The 24,332-nt window shown below is 40.4% G+C and overlaps 1 protein-coding gene across 1 annotated transcript; it reads left to right on the top strand.

Moving 5' to 3' along the window:
- The first annotated feature begins 18,772 nt into the window (after nt 1–18,772).
- Nucleotides 18,773–22,551, top strand: LOC306782023 (cholecystokinin-like). The gene is made up of 4 exons (XM_079275169.1): nt 18,773–18,838; nt 21,099–21,178; nt 21,528–21,717; nt 22,278–22,551. The coding sequence occupies exons 1-4, from the start codon at nt 18,823–18,825 to the stop codon at nt 22,415–22,417; spliced, it is 426 nt and encodes a 141-aa protein (XP_079131295.1). The 5' UTR covers nt 18,773–18,822; the 3' UTR covers nt 22,418–22,551.
- The last annotated feature ends 1,781 nt before the right edge of the window (nt 22,552–24,332 follow it).

The following is a 24,332-nucleotide window of genomic DNA, read 5'->3' as shown; positions in this document are numbered from 1 at the left end:
TTTGGCCTGACTTGGATATTTTGTATCGGTATCAGGAAGGACAAGTCTGATCTGTGCATCCCTAATAGTGACCGATCAATGAACATAACCGTCGATTTGCAGCGTGATCGGTAAACTCGGTCTTAATAACGATAATGGTGATGATGATGCGCAGCAGAGATGCAAGCTAGATTCAAATCAAAAAGTTTACTTTGGGTCACCTGCGTCATCAGAAGGATGTAGAACAAGATGACATGACATGAAGACGGAGATGACGCTGATATTTATTTGTGCGTGTGTCTGAGGGGGAATATGTTGGTCAGACATTGTATACAGAGTTATGTTCTGATTACAGGATTTAGAGAGAGAGAGAGAGAGAGAGATGTAATAAAATCTAATCCCAAGATGTTATGGGTACCTTGCCAAATGAACCCCCAGGGCTGCTGCAGATATAGTTTAAGACATTAAAGGTCTTTGTCTTCATCTGAAACAGACAAATCCTCCATCTTCTAAATGACCAGTGCCAAGAGTTGCTGGGCTTCAAGACCACTAAATAACTACATTACACCTAAAAACATCATAAAATCCCACTATCGGTGCTGCGTTGTTCCTTTTCTCCTCAGCTACAGAGTGGAATAATTGAGTTAGATGATGCACGACTTAAAGAACTAGGCTGTGATTATCCCACAGTGGGTATTGTTTCACAGTAATGTATATTTGTACCGTCCATTTAGCTGCTGAGACTACTTACACAATCAGATGCAAACGTTAAAAAACACAAAAGCTTCATATTGTGTTTATCATCATCACGACTGTGTCACCGGTGGACTTGGTGTTTGAAATAAACCTAAATATAAATGATCTGATCTAAAGCTAAACAAAAAAATAAAAACAGTAGGGTGTATAAATGCTAGGGATGAAAACATTGCATGGATTCATGGTGGTGCAAAATGAAAAGATGTGCGTGGTGGATGCCGGCTGGAAAAAGGGAGTGAAAGTGCCGATGGATCCGCTTTTAAAGCCTTGACGACCTTGACTGACCAATCAGGACGTCCCAACAGACCCGGAGGGAGGGGGGGGGGGGGGGGGGACGACATCATCCCAACCACTACCATTGTCACTGCAAATTAGCCTTTACTCCTCAAATATCATGGTAACACGAGGAAGAAGTAAGGTTCTATTTTAAAGGTAATCTGCCAACAGCATATTTCTGTCATTCAAATAAAATGAGGTCTGCTAACATATTTGTTAATTTCCTGAGTTTATAAACAATCAATTGAATCTGCATACTGTATTTATTACAGTGTCAACTCTTTTTATTGTCACCATTAAACATGGAAAATTAATTTTAAAATGTATCTTTGTCGTGTTTAATAAGTCAATACAACCAAACCACTGTTAATGATAATGTTGCATGTTGGGAGTAAATAAGCGCATGTTTTTGTAGCAACTGAATTACATTCAATAAATCCCAACTCGACCGATTAATAATGATAATGTGATATTTTTATTGTATATGAAACTACCAATACACAGGTTTCATGTCTCCCATCTACACTTCATTTGGTAATTACAGAAGCTTGTTGGCTTTCTTATCTGCCCTCCTCTCCGGCCATTTGGATATCCTGCCGATCTGTGTACTCAATGCACATTAGGGTCACATTTTGCTTTGTGTATGTGGTGTTTTATGGCTCCTATGTTCCGTGGTCATATCCTAATGTGTTTATGGCTGCATATAATGGTCACCAACGGAGGGAAGGGAAGGAAAGAGGACGGACGGGAGAGAGGACTCAATGTGTGTTAACAGTTTCTACACAAAACATTCTTGGGGTTAAGACTTCAGCGTTCGCCCGTCTTATACCAGTCTTTATCAAAGACTGGGTTGGGACTCACAGGAGATTTTATGGGGTCACCAAATACATTTTCCCAATGTCTTCCATTGTCTTTTATATCTGCAGTACACATTAATCTACATGAGGGAGCCTGAGTGTTTGCATTGTTCTGATAAGTGCAGCCTACTTATAACATTGTGTCTAATATGAAGTGCTGGCGTGAATTCTGTTGAATCCACCTAAATATATATTGTTTAAGTGATGAGAGGAAAATGAAAATGACAGTGAACTCCGCCAAATTGCATTTATTTGGTTTTGTTTATAACATTTTAAACATTTAAATGGGTTTTCAACAACACATGCATTGAATGAAGCTGTGATTAATCAAACCTATATCTCTTTGATTACCAAAGATAACAGAAGGCGATGCAGAGATGGTACAAATAGTCAGGAAAGTTCATTGACGCACAAATTTGCTCTTCTCGTGTGTTTAAAGATAAGGCCTATTGTGAATTGGGTCGTGATGGTTTGTCATTTTTTTAAGGTGGGTGCCCAGAAAAAAAGTTTGGAAAACACTGGTGTGTACAGTCACCAGAGAATCTTGCTCTGATTGGCCACTGCTGACAACAAGTCTACACCGGCTGCAGGATGAGTCAACAGAAACCTACAGAAAGCCACAACCTGCGGGAAACAATGTCCGAAACCGCTCTACCAACAAACCTCAGCCTCAGAAAAACATCGTATGGAAATGATGTTTTTGTGGAGAGGAACCAGACCATCAATAATTTACATTGAACACGTGTTTTTGTGTAGACAAAGAGCTGCATCAGCATTCAATTGGAGTCGTGTGACCACAAGATGAATTTTGAGTTAAATCCACTCTCTTTTTAGCTCTATTTTGGTCTCTCCACCAACTTCTATTTGGGATATGGCTGCCTGCTATAGAGGTTAAGCAGCTAGATGCTCCACTATGTTCAGGTTACTAACTTTGACTGCCTGATGTTTGGGGCTGGGCGAGTAGTCTGAGTGTTTTTTTTTATTTTAGAGCTTTTTTCACATAGTACAACTGTCTACTGCGTCTGGAAACGATGTTACGAGAGCAATGAAACAGTAAAGCTGCAGGCTTTACAACCAAAACAATGTTGTTAAAATGCTCCGCAGAACAGAATACACGCTCAGGTGATAATACTCTTCAATAACCTAAGCTAACAAAACAGGTAAGAACACAGACTCATGAAATTGATGCATGATCTGCTGTTTGCTTAAAATACAAGAAAAACTGTTTTTATTTCATGAGAACTGTTGTTTTTATTCTATCCACCTTTTATCCGAACATTCATATACCCAGACAATGATGTACTATCCTTCCTTTTATGATACAAGGTTGAGATGTTGGTCTGAAGGCGTGTGTTTGTGTGTGTTTGTGTGTCTCAGACAATAGCTCCAAGGCTTTATGCAGTGATTGTAATTGTTGCGAGCTGGAGCCGATATTGGACTATTTGCATGATGACTTTTGGCACCATGATTACCGGTACCATGTTCAGGATGCTCGACACTAACCTGAAGTGACATTCCAATAAGAAATGTCCCCCGTGTAACGTCAAGCCAATATCCCACCTTCAATTCAAAGCCTCCCATTGACAGAAAATGTCACTTTCTCTGAGAGAGATCATAAAAACAATAGAGAGCGTGTTTCAACATGATATCCAACCATTGAGAATAACAGTTTCTCCTGCAGTATTTGGACATGACAGTTGTACATATACTATTTGTTTTCTCCCATCTATTCCATTCTTTGTGGTGTAGTGTCTCACACAGCCAGAATGCCGCATAAGTAATTTAAATAAACAGACGCACTCATTTTAATCTGTGTCCTACCCCCAGTGTGACGAAGCATCATCTGCTACGCAAGTTCATAAGCGCCGTGTTGACGCCAACACACTCACCTCCCCGACCTTACATAGACACAACACGTTTACATCCACACAACAGCACTGCAACACACACACACACACACACACACACAGTGAAACTCTGTTTATTTTATGTGTTTCTATGAATCAGCCTCACACACACAAACTCGCAGGCATTTTGCTGCCAGTTTCATTGTTTGGTGCGGCCACTTGACTTTGAGTTCATGGCAGTTGTTAGTATGCACAGGCACGACGCTGCTTTTCTAATCAGGACTGCTCACATCATGAGTGGACTCTCTTTCTCTCCATCTGTCATTGTAAGAACAGCGTCGGTCCCAACCACAGCCTGCATCAGTGTCTCTTAGTACGTCACTGTTACTTTCTACGTTTTTGATTCAACAGCAGACACACAAGTTTTAACATAAGTGTGTTGATGTAGACAGTACATTGGAGAACTGAAATTCCTAATACTTACACAAGACTATTATTTTCTCTCGAATAACACTGGGGTCCGGCTGTAAATGTGCTTCATGATTTTCCAGTCGACAAGACCAATCAAACCAGGCCCTCAGTGCGACGCTCAGGGGATCTCCACTTTCACATCTGTTATTAAATCGGAAGTGGCCTCCACTTTGACTGCCCTAATACATCCGATGAATAAAGAGCATTTGAATTTTGAGAGGTTGGCTCAATCATAATATGATAATTCAAAAATGAATAGTTTAAAAGATACACCAGCAGAATACCATTGAATATAGATACGTTGGGGTTGGAGTGAATTCGTATGCATACAGTTTTGTCAAAAATGCAATTTCCAGTTGTGGTGAAGGGTTCATAATTCACTGATAAAACATATGCTGTTTTTATTCACATTTTGAAATGATTAGGCTGACATAAAGCTGACCTCTGTGGTTCAAACTGTCCCATTTTGGAAAAAATAACGGGTTAGAGTTACAGAAATCACGCTCATCAGACTAAATACTGGTTTCACTGTCACCACGCCCAAACTAAAGACATGTGGTCGTTTTAAATATGTACTTACATGAATTTCATGTCAATAGCAAAACATCCAGCTACAAAATTGTTTGTGTGGTCTGAGTGCCTGAGTGTGCAATATAATATTTTAATATATTTTTTCTTAATATTGTATTGTCAAAATAATAATTTAGATTAATATTTACACAGCAATTTAAAAAAAAACATCAATAAATTGGCTCTTGAAAGCATCTGTGCTTGTTCTCATGCTGCATGCTGTGGTGGAGACATCTGATAGATGTACAACAGCTTTATAATCCTCCAGCAGGTAGAGACAGTTTTGTATTGATTTTTCGTGTGATTCATCATTCAGCTGTCTCATGTTGACTTTTAAAGTGCCCCATGTGGGTATAAGACATCTTTTTACACCTGATGCAGTTAAAACAGTGCAGGTTACATAAGCTGCAACACATTTTGGTTTTTGGAGCATCTATTGGCTGGAAGAACCATTGTTTTCCCTTCTTTTAACATTGGATATTATCTGTATCATACATGTGCAGGTTCAGTGAAGGTCCCAAAATATTTAATTACACCATTTTGCCATTAAAAAGCTCAATAAATAAACCTGTTCTCTGCTGTTTTGTTCATTTTCAGCTGTTATATTTTGTAGATTTCCATGTTGCATAAGTGGACACATGCAGTCTGGTATTTGATTTTTTTTGCGTGCGATTTTCATTCATGAAAAGTTCAACTGTGTTAAATGTGATTTATGATCCCCACCTGTGCCACTAATGACCCTTAGCCATCATGTTGCTTAGCATTCTTACAGGAAACCATTATGGTAATAATCATAGGACACCGCAGACCGTGTGTCTAAACTGGTGTGTGTGCCAGACACAATGTGTGTGTGTGTGTTCCCATTGATGTGCAGGTCTGTTCTTGTCAGCAGGGCAGCACTTTGGATTATAGATGAAGCGCATTATTCATGTGTACATAAAAAGGGCAAAGATACACTTTTATATTTTATGAGTAGTAGTGATTAACAGTGATTAAGTAGTTGCTATCTATGTGCCTACCTACCTGTGTATGTGTGTGCATGCGTGTGTCTCTGTACTGTGCTTTCTGTTGGATAAGAGGCTCCTGGCTCTATTTACTGACCAACAGAGGAGATATTATTATTTGATGATTCCCAGTCTGGGCTCATGCTGTCCTCCAAACAATTCGTTGGAGTTCTTTGAGCATTTGGAGTCGAATGATCCACAGCTTGGAATGATATACTCTGGTTTATTGGACTGTTGGCTGTAAAATAAACTTGGTGTTTAAAACATCACTAATTTGCAAGAAAAAGCAACGTACGTTAATGAAACCTGAAACATTTTGTCCGAGACAAAGATATCGTCCCTCAGTCAAATAAAGCTCAGATACTTGAGTTTACAATAGTCGCCAGTAATTACATAAAGCATTTGACGTGTGAAGTGCCATGTATGTAATTAGTGGTGGATTTTCTTGTTTTTTTTAAATGTAATGTTTTATATGTCCTAATTGTTTATACATTTGCATGTTGTTATCGGAGGTTGTCTTTATTCCAGGCAAGGTGGCCCTCATTTTACACATCCTACAAGAACATAACCTGCAACATGAGCCGCAGATCATGGTTCTAATTAGTTCTCTGCTCTCAGGTCGAAGGTGCTTGTGCTGTAAGTGAAATAAACTGTGTTGGGCTGGAATTCAAATCTGAACTGATATCACTCAGTAAAATCAACTTAATGCATCACTAACCACAAAATCGCTCGTTGTAAGTCTTCCTCAATACAGCATGATGTTCATTTTGTAAATTATGGTCAAACTTAGAGTAAAACAGATGACAAAGCGATTTTGTAATTGTCAGATCACTATAACGGCGTTGTCCGGTCTGGGAGTTGTTGTCCGTGTTTTTTTTGTCTTACAACTTTAACCCTTTCACGGTGTGTTTCCAGTTCCTGAAAACTAAATGTACATATTTGGTTGCATAAAATGTCTTATTCGGCCTTCAGTTGTACTCAGCTCAACCCTCTCGTGTCACTTCTGGTTGTAAAAAGCCAAAATGGCGACAGCCAAAATGCTGTCCACAAACCAGTGGTGACTATGTCCACTTCTTATACCGTACATAGACATGTGACTGCACAACACTTCGGTCAACTTTCATTGTGTTTAATTGTTCTCTCTGTAATAAAGTAATACATTTAACTTGAATCTTCAGCCATCTTGCTTCCTTCTAATCTCTGTTTAAAGTTACACGTGAGCAGTACCCATCGGGCACTCAAGACAAAATGACGTAAAAACAAACATTGAACCCTGTGCTATTTTCTTTTTCTTTCTAAGCGGCGATACACACAAAATGCTTAAGTGAAAGTGTTCTGTTCTGTCAGGCACCAACAGCACTGAGACTAATTACTACTTAGCGGGTACCCGTAATGATTTCTGTGAAAAGAAAACGACATAGTATAACTGCCTGTTCGTTGCTAATGGTGAATCATACTATGTCATGGAAGATGGCAGGTGTTGAGGGCAGAATGGTGGAGCAACAATTACTTGCATGTATTTCCTTGAGAAAAAAACAAAACGGAAACTGAAAAACCACTGAAAGACATTAGTCGTCGCTACTTATTTCCTTATTCTGATGGCCTCTGTTTACACTCACTTATGGGTCAGGTTGGGTTCAGTTACATAAAGCTTCCTTAAACTTCCTCTGGTGGCCTGAACTTACTGCTGTTTCTTTGTATGTGGGCCTCCAGCTTTCACTCCAAGCTTCTCTTTAGAAGTTTTTCTCCTCTAAACTGAGTCGCAGGAGAGTTGCTATGATTTGTTGAACATCCATAGAAAGTCAGTCAAATGTATAAGAGTTAGAATGTTCAGGGGTCCTTTCGTGTATATCAAAAAACATGGTATGATGAAATACTTTGCACTTGTACAATAAATGGGGCTTTTGACAGCAGGGGCCTGATTACAGAAACCTCTTGAGTCTGAAATCCTGTCTTCTCTCAGTTTAGGATGACAGTTAGGATGACATTTGGGATTTTTGGCATTACAGAAACATGTTTCAAACTGTTTTTAGCTAATACAGAACCGTCCTTAGGATTTCCCAAGAAGGAATCCCTAATAAGGATGGCATAGACCCTGTCATAAAATCAATATAACAGCCAGAAATGGCAGCCACACTGTTGTTAGGTCTGTATGGCAATGACAATGGAGATGGGTAACAACATGAACACAGAAATATAATGATTGAAAGGCTACTCAAACCGTATGAAGATGCTTTAAATTTCCCACATCATGTATTAATTGACTGTCAAGATGTCTCATTTTGAATTTAATCGACGTGCCTGACTCTGGAGAGGATTACACAAAGACATGTTGGCTGTCAGTGGTCGTACATATCAAAAATGCGTTTTGCTTTTTGTCATTATTATGGCTTGTCCATGTCGAGTAGCCTACCGATACATGCTAATCAAAGATCCCCCAGGTTACCCTGGTATCCATGAAAACGTATTCCGGAGTTGAGCGTTGAAGACTCCAGTTAAACTTCACAAACAGAAAGCAAAATGTCTTCAGATACAATACTTCTGTTCTTTTTCAAGATCTTTCTGGAGCCGTTTCATAACCATCCACCATATATTTAAATGTGTTCCCGGCTGTGAGCAGCTCCTCCGTGTTCTTTGTGCATTGCATTGTGGAAGAAAAGTATCCATTGAAAGCACACTCAAAAGTCGACCGCATTTAGTACAAACTCTGTCTTGTGTAAGTATACTTCATTTTGTCATGTTTCCAGTGTGAGCACACTGTACTAAAGACCTGTTTAGAATTTGTATGACATATGGTTGATTTTGTTACAAGTCTGTTCAGTCTTTACATACACCTAAAACATGACTTTTCTTGGTCTAAAAAAAACCTATTAGATGCAAAGGGAATACTTTGTTATTTGATTCACTGTACTATCCATTTTGTCACTTTAGCCCTCAGAACCATTGTATTTTCTGATGTCCATGTATTATCTGTAAAGAAGTGTGTTTCGATCCTTGCCTTATTGATTTGCTGGACAAGATATACACTATCCCTGCAGGCAACTAATAAGTCTACAACTGAATTTGTTCTCTACAAATGTTGCCACTCTCATTGTGTTGTATCTTTCAATATCCTTCACGGTACTGAGTCTCTCTGTTTCCCCCTCAGCCTCTCTTTCACTCCCCGCTCTGTTCGTCTCCTCTAAACCGGTTATCAGCTAATTGGTCACGGATTATATGAATGAAACCACAGTCTGATCCAAAATATTGGAAACATCATTTTTGGGATTTCTGTTCGTCAAGGGTAATCCTTCAGACACATTGCATTAACGCTCAGAGAGATCGTTAGTGAAACTGAAAGACAGACAAGGTCAACACACGGCACTCCGACTTAAGTAAGTAAAGTTACCTCAAAATTGTACTTGAGTGCACTTGATCAAATGTACTTAGTAACATTGCACCACTGCTAAAAAAAAAAAAAAGGGCACACAATTGTCCACAAAGTTCATTTTTCTCTCAAAGTGCACCAGATTAGTGCATTGCGATTATATGATAATTTATACATTTACTTCTGGGGGGCCATGTCCCTGGACCCCCTTAGATGGTCTGAGGTACACGCACATATTCTCACAAAGTCCTGTTGGAGCTAATAATGTTTCTGAACTTTGCTCTCTCTCTCTCTGACTTCATTTGCAATGAAACTTTCTTACTAATCACTAAATCTAATTTGTCACATGCAGGATTATCTGGGGGGGGGGGGGGATACTTAACAAGATGTGTTTACATTTTAGTTATGTTATTTTGAGAATGTAATGGAATTGTAATGGACTGGTGTGCAGTGCGAGGAGTTATTGATGCATCTAAAGAGTGACTTTCTCAGGGGAAATAACGGCAGACTACATTCAACTGCTTTTTCTAATAGATCCTTTCATCAATACTAATGCTTCTCTCCGGGCCATAAAAACTGTGTTTGTGTGTGTGTAACCTTCGCAGTATTACTTACTGTACATGTGTGTATTTATCTGAGCAGTAATAATGGGAAGTTCTGTGGCACTTGGTTATTAAACGGGAGAACTTGGAGAAATATTAACTCCGTAATGAGTCCATGTAGCAACAAGAACGAATACAGAAAACAAACTAAATACAATACGAGGACACCAAGATGCAGGTACAATCATTGCAGTTCAAAAGTCATTCGTGGTTAAAAAACATACAGACATTTGTTCCAATGTTTCCAAAAACAAGGAGAACACCTTTGTGTTGGCTCAGTTATGTTTTTTTATGATTACATTTTCTGCCTCAGTTATTGAATCGACATTTAAATTTGTAGATAGAATTCTTCAACGCAGCATATTCAATGTTCATCTGGTGTTTTGTGTCGTGTCGCAGCAGTTTGTCCTTTTTTCAACACTTTGCTCTGGATCACTCCTCTCAGATGTCCTATTGCAGTCACTGTGGATATGGTGGACATCATAATGCTGATTTATCAAACAAATGTTACGGCATTAATGCCAGCTATAGGCAGAATAAAGCCCTATAAAGTTAGTGGCGCTATAATGGCGGCCTTTCTGTCACACAGCTGACTCTGTACAGCCGTCTGAAGGCAGCAGGTATCCGTTCCCTCAGTAGCCTCTATGGAGTAATGCCGAACACTGTCAAGCCACACAATTAAGCACCGCAGATCCGCTGCTCCACATTTTTAATTATAGTATAAGTAGATGTGTGGCTGTGAGGAACGTGATGTCATAGAGATTGTTCGGGTCCAAAACTAAACTTCAAAAAATGATTTACGTCCCAGATCCTAGACGACGATACGTTTCCTCAGAGGGAAACTCTTTATAGGATTCTTGACTGTCAGTTCCTGGGAGAGCACTGTGATTGAAGGAGGTGAAAGTACTGAATGTGATTGGCCATGATTGTTGCAGCCTCAATTGCAACCACCTGTGATGTGTTCTTTCTGATCCCACCACATGGCCAAGTGCACCACAGGTGAGCCAAGAGAGCCTGGCCACGTTCACGATTACGCATTGGACAATATGAAAACTTCACATCACGATTCTCCTGGCCCAAATAATTGTGATTCACGATAACGACCCCATCATCTTTAAAATATGCAGAGGCTCTATTCTTCACCTCTACCTGTCGACCCGTCCCAGCGATCTGGACGCTTAGTTCACTGTAAATAGAGCCTGTAGTGTCCTCATGTGTGCACAGAGCAGCAATTAACCATTGACTTGTGGATGTAAAGAGATGAGATCAAACGCTATGTGAAGAGAAAGTACTGACAGCTACTGATTCTGAGGACGGACTGGAATACCAGTGACTGTAATGACACACAGTCCAACTTTGTTCCATTTTTGATTTCTCGACTTAAAACGTTATAAAGCATGCTCAAGGAATTGTGAGATCTGACTAAATCCATTACTTATTCTGAAGTCATTACTTGGTAATGCAGTTGTAAGGGCGGAGGAGTGCAACATGTTGTGTTCAGGCACTTTTGGGAAGTCAGCCTCAAACGTTTCTGAGGGTAATAGCAATCAATGCCAGATCAATGGCACCTTTTCTTGACCACTTTTATCCGTGATAGATTTTGAAATCTATCAGGCCCAGTGCTATTTCCAGTGTATATCCTGGATCGGTACGACAGTGTAAGTGGTATAGGTTCTGTCTCTGTATCCTCTCTTTTTTTGTTTTGACGGATAGTTTAGACAGTTGTGTTTACAGCCTCAGGCAGTCTATCACTGGCAGGAAATAGATGGCTTCTGCTGGTTGAATCAAGAAAATGGGTTGGAAGGAGTGTGATTTACAAAGGCTACACACACACACACGCACACACACAAAAGAAACAGGCAGGTAACAGACAAGCTAAGCTACGTAATATTGTATAATACGTTCATATTAAGTGAGGCAAGGCTATGCTAAACGTATGTCTGAATGGATTTTTGACAGTTTGAGGGAAAAGACACTCTGGCTGCCGTCTGTAATTTGGGAGAAAATCTACTAATTGACATTTTCCACGGCCAAACAATGTTCTGTGTATTGAAAAGAGAGACCTGGTGACAGGCATTTTAAGTCTCTAGATTGAATGAAAACATCTGTTTAATTTTTTACTGGTTATCGAAACTGAAATTTTCACAACGAAGTTATTGCCGTTGGTGAGGTGATTTGAGAGGTGCTTTTTGTTGCTGCCCATTATTTCCGACATTTATTATCTGGCATGACACCACTTCACTGGTACGAGAGATATCCATCCGCTACAGCTTCTCTCTGCTCAAACTCATGTTTATTAAAAAGCAGCTCACAGGATAGTCACACATTGGTGTGCTGTTTAAAGGTACTTTGTTCAACCTTATGGCGCCCCCCAGTTTGAGACCCACTCCTCCAGGTAGACATGAAGAAGAGATACAAATATGAGATAGTATGATCAAATTGCTACTTCAGGGAGCCTCTTAACAACACTGCAGGAGAGATTGGTCTCTGTAGGTTGTTCAGTATGTGATCCATCATTACATGGATCATGAAATAACAGCGATGACGGATCACAGACTCACACACTGGTACTCACATATTGCTATCTCTCTGTCCCTAAGGGAGTGAAAGCAACACGAGTCCTAAAACCCAACAAAAAAAAGGTGCCGGGGAGAGCGACGGAGTAGAAGCCGCTCCATCCTATGGTTAACCAGCAGGGACGTGTGTGTGTGTGTGTGTGTGTGTGTGTGTTTACATGGCACTTCAGGAATCGGGGTATCTGCCACTGTGATGTTGTCCATGTGTATAAACTCTCCTGGTACAAACTGAACGGTTGACCTTGTAAATAAGACATATTTCCACAGTTGAACATATGAAACTCCATGAATCAGCCAACTCGAGTGCTGAGCAGTCTGTTCGTCAACTCTGAAAAGACAGTGGGCTGCTTTTAAAGTGACAGCAGCTCGATACAGGGACATGTTTTGGCTTCATCCGCTCCAAAACATCAGGTTTTCAGTGTCTCAGTAGAGATGACACCTCATTAGAGATCGCTTCATGTAAATATAGTCATTTTATCTTGTGCTATTTATTTTCTGTTGTCATCTACTAAGTGCAGAACAGGTCTGTCGTTGACCAAAGAAATGCTTAGTCGACTAACACTCATACCGTTTTGATTTAATTGACAGATCTGTTCAACTGAATCTGAAGCCCACCAGGCTGCTTCCAGTCATTGGTCACCACGGTGTGATGAAAACTGGTATGTGTGTGTGTGTTCCTTCCTTCCTTCCTTCAGGCAGCATGGCACCAATATAGAGGTGACACCATTCAAAAGATGGACCGAGAAGGGAAATGACACCTTAGAGACCAGCCAAAGGGAGAGAGAGAGAGAAAGAGAGAAGAGGTACATGTAATATCACAAACTGCTTGGAGAGAAATAGGTACGAAGTTATTGCCCTCGTTTTCTTTCTTTTTTTTAAGGTGCCTCCAATGACGGTCGGATGCTGAGACCTATCTCCTTAGAAGAACAAGACAAGAACTCTTTCTGTTAACTTTTATTGATTTCATAGTTTGAGTCAGGGCATGCAAATCGAGGGAGTTTGTTTTTTGTCAGGCTCTTCTCATGTGATGCTCCAGAAAGAAGTGCTTGATGCAGACTGTCCCAGAGCTCACAGACGTGTTGATTGACGTTAAAGAGTTGTGATGAGCAGTTTCATGCAGCACGTTACATCAGAGGGATTGTGGTGAGAATCAGAGGTGATGTACTACATGTGTGGCTACACCATGAAGCTGAACTGAAATTAGCATTCATTTCAACTAAGCAATCAGTTTATCGTTGTTTTCTTTGACTTATTTGGTCAAAATCATAATACACAAAAACAACACAACAAAGTCATATGAATTTGGTGTCATCTCAGTCGCTGCTACGGGGAACGCCGACCCAGAGACCTGGAGCTTGGACACTGTATATAAATGTATATACACAGAAAAAAGTCAGTATCAACCACAAGAGGAAATATGGAAACCAAAATAACACAGAAAAACAAGCTTCAAGTGGGATTAAATGAATGATTATCGCAGATTTACAATAATGTTCCCTCTTCATTCCCTCTTTTACAGTGTACGCCATTCTTAAGTCTCCAGACAGAGACTAAAAAGCACTGATCCATTCTTATTTGCCTTAATGATCAATATGATCATGATAAGTTGCGCCTCTCTGTCAATGTTACACAGGAGAGACGTAGAGGTGACGCATTACATTCTTGATACTTTTACAGGAGCTGTGTGTTTAACACACACACACACACACACACACTCACACACTTGCACAGAGGTATCTGTGTTTCCAGTAGGACGAGAGATGCCCAACGTCCTCCACAGATGTTCAGTATACATTCACTGAGGCGGCAGTCTAATGATCTCTGCTTTGCACACACACATCCAACACAGATGCACAGATTTTACAACACACACACATTTACTGTCCTGTCTCATCCGTCGTACGTAACATTGACACGGTGTTGATGGATAGTATTAGCTGTTCTTAAGTGCCCTTAGTCTTACTTTTAGAATAGTGTACACACACACACACACACACACTCTCTGAACAACCTTTGTAGGATAGACTCTCCTGCACATCAGTACTGTAGACTCGGTGCACTTAGTCATACATTCATCTTACACACACAAATCAAACAGTGTTGTCATTAGTGTGTGTTTGGTCATCATAATGCAGACGACCGTTGCATGTGAATCACTCGATTAACAGCCTATTGTTACTCTGCTCTCCATGTAATTTGCTAGAGAGCAGCTGGATGAGCAGCACAAGTATTCCTCATTGATCCCGCTCTCTCATGACCAATCTGTTTTCTGAATGGGGCTCATAGTTGTTCATTCAGCATTTAGCCTCTGATTCTGCTGCTTCGGTGCTTTTTGTTTTAGTCGCAGCATTATATTTAGTCAACAGCTTGGATACAAGTTGGTTTCAGGTTTTTATTATCTGGTAGCTGTTTTGCACTCATTTGCAACCAGGAGACCGCTAGCATAGCACAAACACTTGAAGCAGGAGGCTAGCTGTTCTCTGTCCAAAGGCTCCTCTAGAGCTGGTTATTCCATGTGTGGTGGGGTTATGTGGCTAAGTATTTCTTAGCCGGGCGCAGTAACTTCCTGTTGTGCTAAGCTAACCTGTCTGTTGTTTCATGTTTACCGTACAGGCTTGAAAGTGATATTGAGCCTCTCGTCTGCAGCAAAAAAGCAAAATGTCAAACTATTCTGTGAAAGATTAAATAAAATTTAGAATGAAGCTTTTAATTATTTCTAATAGTCTACATTTTATATATTTTTTTGAAAACAATGACAGAAGAAAACAGAATTACCATTGCTTTAAACACATAATTCCTCACAATCATGTGTTAATACATTGTCTCACCATGAATTAACTATTGAGACAGCTGATTCGGTCAACGTACTCTTTTGATGCATTTTGTTTAACGTTTCCATCAATCAAAGGCTGAATTTAATTGCAAAAGTGGTAAAAGTTAAGTCACAGTAAGTGAGCAGTGGATGGACAGGCTTGTAGATGGCATTCACATATTGCAAAGAAGGACACAGACATTTTGACCAGTCTGGACTTAAATTGAGCATCTGGCTTTTTGTCACTGGAAAAAAAAACTGATTTACATATTTCTGTCACGACTGAGTGAATCTGATCTTCAGACATGCGTGGGCGTAAAATATTCAGCTGGTATGTTTCCTAAACCTCCGAAACAAACCTGTTTACAGACTGAGTTGGTCATGTATTTTTCGAGTTGTTTCATTTCCCTCACATATTTGCAAAGCAGTGTCAAAGAGAGGCGGGATTGCTCGTTTCTAATCCAGAGGACTTGAAGCACACAGCCTCAGGCTCTGCTTGGTGAGATGGATGATTGGGGAGGCTTGACTAAGAAAGGCACAGCTAGAAGGAGAGAGGTCTGAGTGGATATGAGTCACTCTGTAGAGTCACTCGTCTTTCATTAAGAACAAAGAAGCACTCATCTGACATACACAGTGACGGTGATAGCCCTTTAAAAGACACATACGCATTTTTGGTATAATCCCTGTGCTGCCACATTAACTTTCATTCATGGAGCAAAGAATTGTCGAAACTTTAAATAAATGACAAAGAATAATGTCGTTTTTCATTATACGTAGGCTTGTACCAACTTTTTTGGAAAAGAAATAACAAAATAACTGACAACCTTTTGTGTGAGGCCACCAACAGGTCAACCGAGAGGCATCTATCCATCTATGCTCAGATCAGAATATCTGCATTCAAAACAATCCAGATGATGAAAAACAATTTGAAAACCATGACAATCTGTATTATTACATTACAAGCTCAATAAAGTTATTGGTGTGCCTCATGTTAAAAACAATCATCTTTTTTTTTGGACGGCGTCCCATTATCAGCACATTACAAGTTCTCTTCTATTATTTGAAATCCTCTGCCCTTCCACCAGCTCCACGGTGGCCTCAGACAGTCTGCACCAGATTAGTCATCGCTCTAAAGCATTTGGAAACTGTTTTCAAAAGTAATAGTCATACATCTGTTAAAGATGATTTGATGAATGTTTCATCATCAACATCATTTCTGTCTGTGCCCACTTTCCCCCTCTATCTTCATCTCTGCCCCCGCACTTCCATTCATGTCTGACAAAGTTGATTAAAGCAGAAAAAGAGGGTCCATCTCCTGAAGAGGCTTCTGTCCCACACAACACAACGCTGCAATCAACTCAAGTGCCATGACTCACAACTGGGAGGGGGAGACAGGGACGATAAACAAGCGGTGCATTCCTTAAAAGTAAAAAAAGCTCTGTGTCTCCATGCATGTGTCCTTCGATGACGACAACAGTGATGTCCTCTGTGTGTGAGGCCGCACAAAGCTCTGCAGGTATAGCAGCGGAGCCTGGCTAGCAGTTAGCGAGTGCTGTCACTTGGCCCACGAACGTATGAACACACAAGCAACTACTGGAAAAAGACCCAAAACATCCACCGACAACACGCACGTTTACACTAAAGCAATGCATGGTCAAAACATTAATTTGACTATGGGTGTCTGAACTGAAAATCACAGGTGGTCAAGTGAAAACTATTGAATGTCATAAGGGCTTGCCAGCAGCAGGTGATAAAGGCCATCGTGCACAAACACTTTGATTGCATGTGGAGGTTGGAGAGGGATGGAGAGCGCACTGTGGTATTTACCCCTCTAGTGGACATGAGAGGGATTTGAGAAGGCAGGTCATGGCATACAGTGTGATACAGGTTAAAATATGTAAAACAGAGAAAGTAGCTTCTTCACACCTGTTTTTTATTCATAGGCTTTTCATCTTTATCCCCAGACCAAAAACAGCAGACAGCAGCTGTCTGATGAGGCCTACAGCTGCACTTCTGTAATGGAACCCTTGGGGAGGAGAGTGTCATTTGTTCAGTTGCCTGAAGAAACATGGTGGAGCGGGTAAACAGTAAATGCTGTGTGCAGCGGAGGGGAGCTGCTTCATTATTCATGAGGGAAAGACGGACGTTTGAACACGGGGAGCGTTTTCGAGAGCGTTTGCTCATGTGTCTGCTCGAAGTTAGACAGGTGCCAATGACAGTGTGTATAGGTGAATGCTCCATCAAAGGTTAAACACCTGCTAATGACACCGTCAGGACACGGGCTAATGTTAGCCTCATTAACATACTGGAGTAGAGCTAAAAACACACCGCATAGCCCGCTGACACACTCACCCATTCTCTCTCATTGACAGGTAATAGCAACCTGTCAGCACCTTAATCAACATGTGTTAACAGTTAATACATGTAAAATGTCTTCCTGTGACTTCACCAGCAGCTGAACAACTGCACAAGTTTAAATGATTTGGACAATCCCTGCAAGCAAATTAGTATCTACAGAAACATAACAGGAATAATAGCTGCAAGTAAAGAAACACAGTTGTGTGTCTCCATTCTACACGACTGGCTGCATACCTAAAGCTCTTTTTGACTGAAATATATATATTTTTTGTATCTCAAATAGTTTTATGATTTGAATGTTGTAGGACACAGCAGAGGTTATGCTTAACAGTGTGGGTATTAGTTGAAGGTTACAGCTTCAAGGTTCAGAGAGAGAGAGAGAGTTAAAAGCTAAAGCCTGCCCTCACACCCTTAATGGACCTTTTAAAAACAATTGCATTAGCACTTCATGTTATTAATTCAGTGTGCAGCTCACCCCATTTAATGTATGAATGCCGTTCAGCCTTTTTATAAGACTTAACACACTGAATGTCAGTTTGAAAATGAGTTTGTAGAGTCTAACATTTGACTCAGGCTTGTTACGCAGACCTTAAACCTGTTAAATTCCAGCATTTCTTCAACTTTAAGGCAGTTTCTATCAAGTTCTATCAGACATGAAAACCCCCGCCCTTTATACCCATTATATTCAGTAGATCTATACTCTATATAGAAGTTACAGAACCATTACATTACATATTGATTTGGTTATAAATACAGAGATATTAAAAGTATCATCACAAATTAAAAAGATCATGAATGTTTCTGATGTTTATGGTAATATTCAGATCATGTATAATCGCATCATGTATTTGACTATAACTGTATTTTTTTGTAGAAACAGACAATTGTGTGTTCAGATCTGTCAGACTGAAAAGCAATAATTTGTTTCCCTTAAACTCAGCAACATTTTTCTTGTCACATGTCAGTTGGTGCACGTACATCACACACAATAAATGCCCAATAAACATGCTGACCCATTTCTGGCTCATTTTGTCAGAAGTCCAGCAATGATCATTGTGATCATTGTGTGTGTGTGTGTGTGTGGTGTGTGTGTGTGTGTGTGTGTGTGTGTGTGTGTGTGTGTGTGTGTGTGTGTGTGTGTGTGTGCAACATGTGTGCACTTTGCGTCCGACAATGCGTCAGTGCCTTAAGTTTCTGCGCCAGCAGCAGGCTCCTCCCATGTGTCCGGACCCCTCCCCCTTCCTGTGTGTCAGTATAAAAGATGATCTCCTCTCTTGCTCACTCACTCTCAGTCTGAACACTGGAGGAGCAAAGATCAGCATCTTCAGACTCAGCATCTCTTGGTCCATGGCAACAACTGCAGGTAAGAATTTAAAAAAAAAAGAGTTTTCTTTTTTAATCATTTAATTTTTTTCTTGGACGGATACAGAAATTGTGCATTTAATCTGAAAAGTTCAAAGAAAGAGGTTTTAAAATTTGTTCATCATATTTCGTTTAATTCATTTTTTAAAATCTTTTCACAATAAATGTATTATTATTTTTCTCACAGTTTCTTTAGTAAACTGAGTTGTAGCTTAAAGGGAAAATATAATCTAGAACATGTAATGTGAATATATTGGAAACCACTGACACGTGTTGAAGTTTGTTAAGGACAGTACATTTAAAATATGTAATAACGAATAAGTGCATAATGACAGGTGGCCAATTTACAACGGTTAGAATAATCTGACTGTTTAAAGTCCTCTGACTATCTAAGTGTGCAAATAATCAGATCATGACATTGGAATTGTGTGTCTTCTCTTAAGTTCCAAGACTAAATCTTGTGTGTGTATATAATATTTATCATATTTTCATGTTAGGTTATTATTGCAGCAAATATCACAGGCAAGATTGTGCTCATTAATAAAAGTAGGGAAAAAATGCAAGTTAAAGAAATGTCATCTCTGAGCAATAAGTGAACATCGACGAGTTTTAATCAATTTTAAAAAAGGAATTCCCTTTGAATTTTTAAATTTTTATATTTTCTGAGAAGGGGAGAGTAGTACATTACTGCATCATTACCAGCTCACTGAATAATGAATTAGAGACAATGACCAGCTGCTAACAGGAATTATATTAGCATCAAGAGAATGACTGTTTACACCACCGCTGTGTCAATTTAAACACAGTTATTCAAATGGACGTTGCATCGAGTTACAAAAAATGACACTGATATCATTTCAATTCGATATCGTTTTGGTTTAAAGGAGTTCCAAGGTTTCATTTCAATGCTGCATGTTCAGGTTGATGAAGAGAGCTGATAATCATCATGTCCAGCGTTAGAGGTGAAGAACTGTTATCATCCAAGCTGCTGAGGGATGAACACACATTACTTGAAGGACACATTATTAAGAGTTTTGTCTGTGTCTGTTGAAATATTCACTGAAATTTTTTTTTAACGAGTTAATATGGGACTTCTCCCGGCTGAGCTCACCGTTTCACCCACCTGTGTGTGTGTGTGTGTGTGTGTGTGTGTGTGTGTGTGTGTGTGTGTGTGTGTGTGTGTGTGTGTGTGTGTGTGTGTGTGTGTGTGTGTGTGTGTGTGTGTGTGTGCCTTACTACGCAAAAGGACCATTCTTTGAATTGTGAAGAAATTGAGTTGGAAAATAACAAACAAATAACAATAGAAGCACAGAGACAGTCGGAGAGAGTGGGGTTTTGAACTGTTGGAGATTGAAAACCTCAGAGCGACTGGTGTTGTTGATTTGATCTCATTGGATGATTTGCTCTGCATGTTCTGGCACAAAGCATCGTTCATCAGAACTAATATGCTGCTTTGGGCTCCAGAATAAATATTGTGTTAGAAACCTGGCTAATCAGTCTGACAAATGTAATATCGTGCCATCGTTTATCTAGTTTTTCCTTTTTCACACATCTGCTCTTTCACAGAAAATATAACGTCAACACTACGTTCGCTGTTGATGATCTAAGCAGATATACGACAGTCGATTTTGAGGGCTGCAAAACTGATTTTTATTTCTCTCCCTCATTATGTTTTTCTTCCAAGACATTTATGTTTTGACCTTTTTATACGCGCAAAAGAATAAATAAAATGGTAAAAAAACAAATCATGGCATTCATTGTGTCAGTGCTGTCACGTTAACATTGACTCTTATGTGAACAGTGCGGAAAAAAAACAAAAAAAAAGGCATGGAGAGCCAAATGAAGATTTAGAGATAATTTGTGTTTCCTTTGTGATTCTGTCAATGCTGACAGTGTGCATTCATCACAACTACGCCACACACCAACTCTGTGGGTGTGTGTTCAATACTGATTTGTTCTGAAAGACAACAATTATGTTTGCCTTAGGTTCCAGTGGAACCAGCAAAGGTTCATCTCTCCCCCCACTGCTGTGTTTTAACGACTGTAAAATAGATTTATTGCTGCTTTCTGCAAAACCTACATTGCCTGTGGTTTTTCCCCCTCAGACTCACACACTGAACGAGCTGAAGGGAGACAATAAAAGAGACCAGCAGGCAGTGGAGAGACAGCAACGAGTGGCCTAATAAGAAAATGGCCACAAAGATGTAGAGGATTTATTTTAACTGCATTTTGTCTCTCTCTCTCTCTCTCTCTCTCTCCAGTCATGAATATAGGTATCTGTGTGTGTGTTCTCCTGGCGGCTTTGTCCAGCAGTTCGCTGAGTCTGCCCTCACGGTCCATGGTAAGACATACACACACACACACACATACACACACACACACACACACATAGCTAGAACTGTCCTGAAATCGGTCTGCATGGATTTGCTAAATAATGTTAAACCTGAATTATTCTAAAGACAGCACCACGTGCATTATACAGTCTCTTCCTAAACAGTAGGTACAACAGAAAGTGGCATATGTTTTAATCCTACACAAATTCATTAAGTATTTAGCATGAGGATGTGTTTTTGGGAAACACACAAGTGTCCTTATTCTTAATGGGTTGAGGTAGATACACGATATATGTCAGGTTTGGTTTTAGACCTTTTCCTCATCTCTCTTCTCTTTGTTTTTCTCGTCCTCTAAAGTCACAGATAGCCGAGGGTGAGGCTTTCGTGTCGGACGACCTGCCTCCCCCCTCGTCCCTCCACACCCGCCAGGCCCGCTTGGCCCCGGAGCTCCCCTCAGGGCCCCTAGTCAACTACAACCAACTCAAGGAGGAAGCAAACGCTCGCAACAGCCTGAGACAGCTACTGGCCAGAATCATCTCCAGGAAAGGTGGGCGGGCGGAAACTGAAAGTGGAATTAGAGCGAAAGTCTTTTCCTCTTGTCATCTCACCTCATTACACGCACAACATTTCGCTCCCGGTCTTGTTATTTCTATCGTCCCAACATCCATCACCCATGCTGAGTCCTGTAGTCCCACCATCTGGCATTTTACCGCCTCCCTCTAGCTCTCTCTCCTCCCTCCATCTTTCCGTACCTCCTCCTCCACCCGTCTCCCTGCATTCTGTCCTCCCTCTAGCTCTCTCTCTCCTCCCGCCATCTTTCCGTACCTCCTCCTCCACCCGCCTCCCTGCCTCCTGTCCTCCCTCTCTCTCTCTCTGTCACTGTGCATCTCTGTGTCTCTTTCAAGTCAACACGGTGTGACTGGGAGACCTGCTGAGCTCACTGGTCTCACTGAAACACACAAAGACAAAACAAGTCGGCATGAGTTACTTCAACCCCCTCATTCAGAGTTCTATATTTCATGATAGCGCTCAGTCAGTATAGGTTGTAAAATGTGCCCACATCATCAGTTTCAGGAAGAGTGACGGGTGTGTCTCTGTCTCCTCAAGGCTCCCCCTACGAGACCAGATCCTCCCTCACCAGCAGAGCCAGCGGTCTGGCCCCTGGCCACAGGATAAAGGACAGAGACTACGAAGGCTGGATGGACTTTGGTAGACGCAGTGCAGAGGAGTATGAATACGCCTCCTAAAGGCATGGCTTGCTTTCGCTGAAACCTGAGTTACAACCCTTATCAAAAAAAGCCCACAAAAAAAAAATGAGCCCTTTTCACACTGCACTTACTGTAACCAAGGGCTGACTTGACTGGACCCCAGAGTGAGTTTAGCGTCATAATATATAAATGGGAGGGGGGGGGGGGGGGGGGGGGGGGGGGCATATCCTGCAATCTGTGGACTCTCATTCTCCATGCTGAAGTAAAGAGCACTTGCCAAACCACTACTCACACTACGTCAGAGTTGTATTCAAATGTTAGATAATTCTGACAATATTCTACTTTGTTGTTATTGTCAGGAAATCCTTTGAAAAATGAAATAAAAACCAACAGTGCGTTAGTTCATCTCCCAATATTTTCTGACTTGTCTACCTTATATGAGGCTGTGCGGCCCTTTTGTTCCAATTGAACATAAATCATGAAAAACAGCTCTCAAATAAATGGTTTTGTTCTTACAAAGACTCAGTAATGTAGAAAGAGAGGGGCGGTAGTTTTAGAAGACATCACTTAAACAGGAGGAGCTGAGCATCTCTGTCTAAATAAAGTGGGAGTGATCATTGTAATGGAAGGGCACGTCACACGGTGCAACAGTACGACTCATTGACAGGTTTCTATAGGTTTTCGGCAACAATGGAGGTCTATGTTCCAGAGGATAATTGAGGCTTTGGCTGCACATGTAATATTTGTTACATTGGTTTCAATTCATTGTTGGAATTGTTGCATTCATGGGATTTTCTGACAATAAGTAAAATACAGATTTTGACCAAACCTTTGCTTTAAACCAACATGAACAAACACAAGGTTGTGTTAACAGCTCAGCAGACATCTCTTAGGTCTTGAGCATTGAGCAATATGGTTTTTGTTATATATTTTGAATGAATATAATCTCAATTTACTTGGAAGAGACAAAAAAACGGACTATCAAGCAGAACATTTTCCTTTGAATATAAATTCCAGCCCTATTGTCACTCTCTTACGAATCCATATCACTCAAAGCTGTTAAAGGGTCTCATTCTACTGACGATTAGGAATGTATCGAAGGCCTTTACATTGGACCGAGTCTATTCATATCATACCGTCTCTCACGAAAAACAGTGTGATACATCATTACATCACAGTACCAGAATGGAGTCAGGAAGAATTGGAACAAAAGTTGCTTTAAACAGCCCCAACTTTTCACCCCCTACCCTGCCTGCTGACGGTAACCCTGGGCTCACAATGTGCAGTGTGAAAAGCACAAGACACGTCCGAGAAAGCACAAGGTGTTGTCTGCTGTATATGAGATGCTTGGAAGTCGCCCTGTCATTGCATTATAGACCTCGGAGGCAGAAAGTACTGAGGAGTGTTGCTGTTCTTTTTTTGAAAGATCGTGTATGTATGTACTCTTAAGGTTAAAGTCTCTGTGATACATTATATCTTTTAACCAACTTTCAGATTCAACAAAACTCAAAATAAAGCTCCATTTCCCTCTGATGTCAGCAAGAAATGAAAATGCCTTTGTTTGGGATTATGATGTTATGTTTCGAGGGCACAGTTGGTGGGCTGATCCCAAGCATTTGAGGGATTCTCTGCATCACTGAACACACAGGAAACCTGAATGCACCCTGTTGTAATAACAATAAAATAAAGCTTTTAGTTTGCAAACACAACAGAAAATAGATGGTCATATATCTAATGTAAATCTGTTTGTACGGACATGAAGCAATATAAGTGTATGTGTATATAATTTGTTGATGAAAAATAGGGTTTCATGTGTTCAAAGTGCAGCAAAGACGGGTCTTGATTCATCAATTACTCTGGCTTGGAATGAATAAAATACTATATTGACTTGTGAATAAAACTCAACTGCCTTCACTCGTTCCGCTGCATAATGTCCCCACAGAAAACACACATT

Source organism: Melanostigma gelatinosum (assembly GCF_949748355.1).
Source record: "Melanostigma gelatinosum genome assembly, chromosome: 9".
NCBI lineage: Eukaryota > Metazoa > Chordata > Actinopteri > Perciformes > Zoarcidae > Melanostigma > Melanostigma gelatinosum.
Note: the sequence above shows the minus strand (reverse complement) of the source record. Positions and strands in the feature narration are given on the sequence as shown.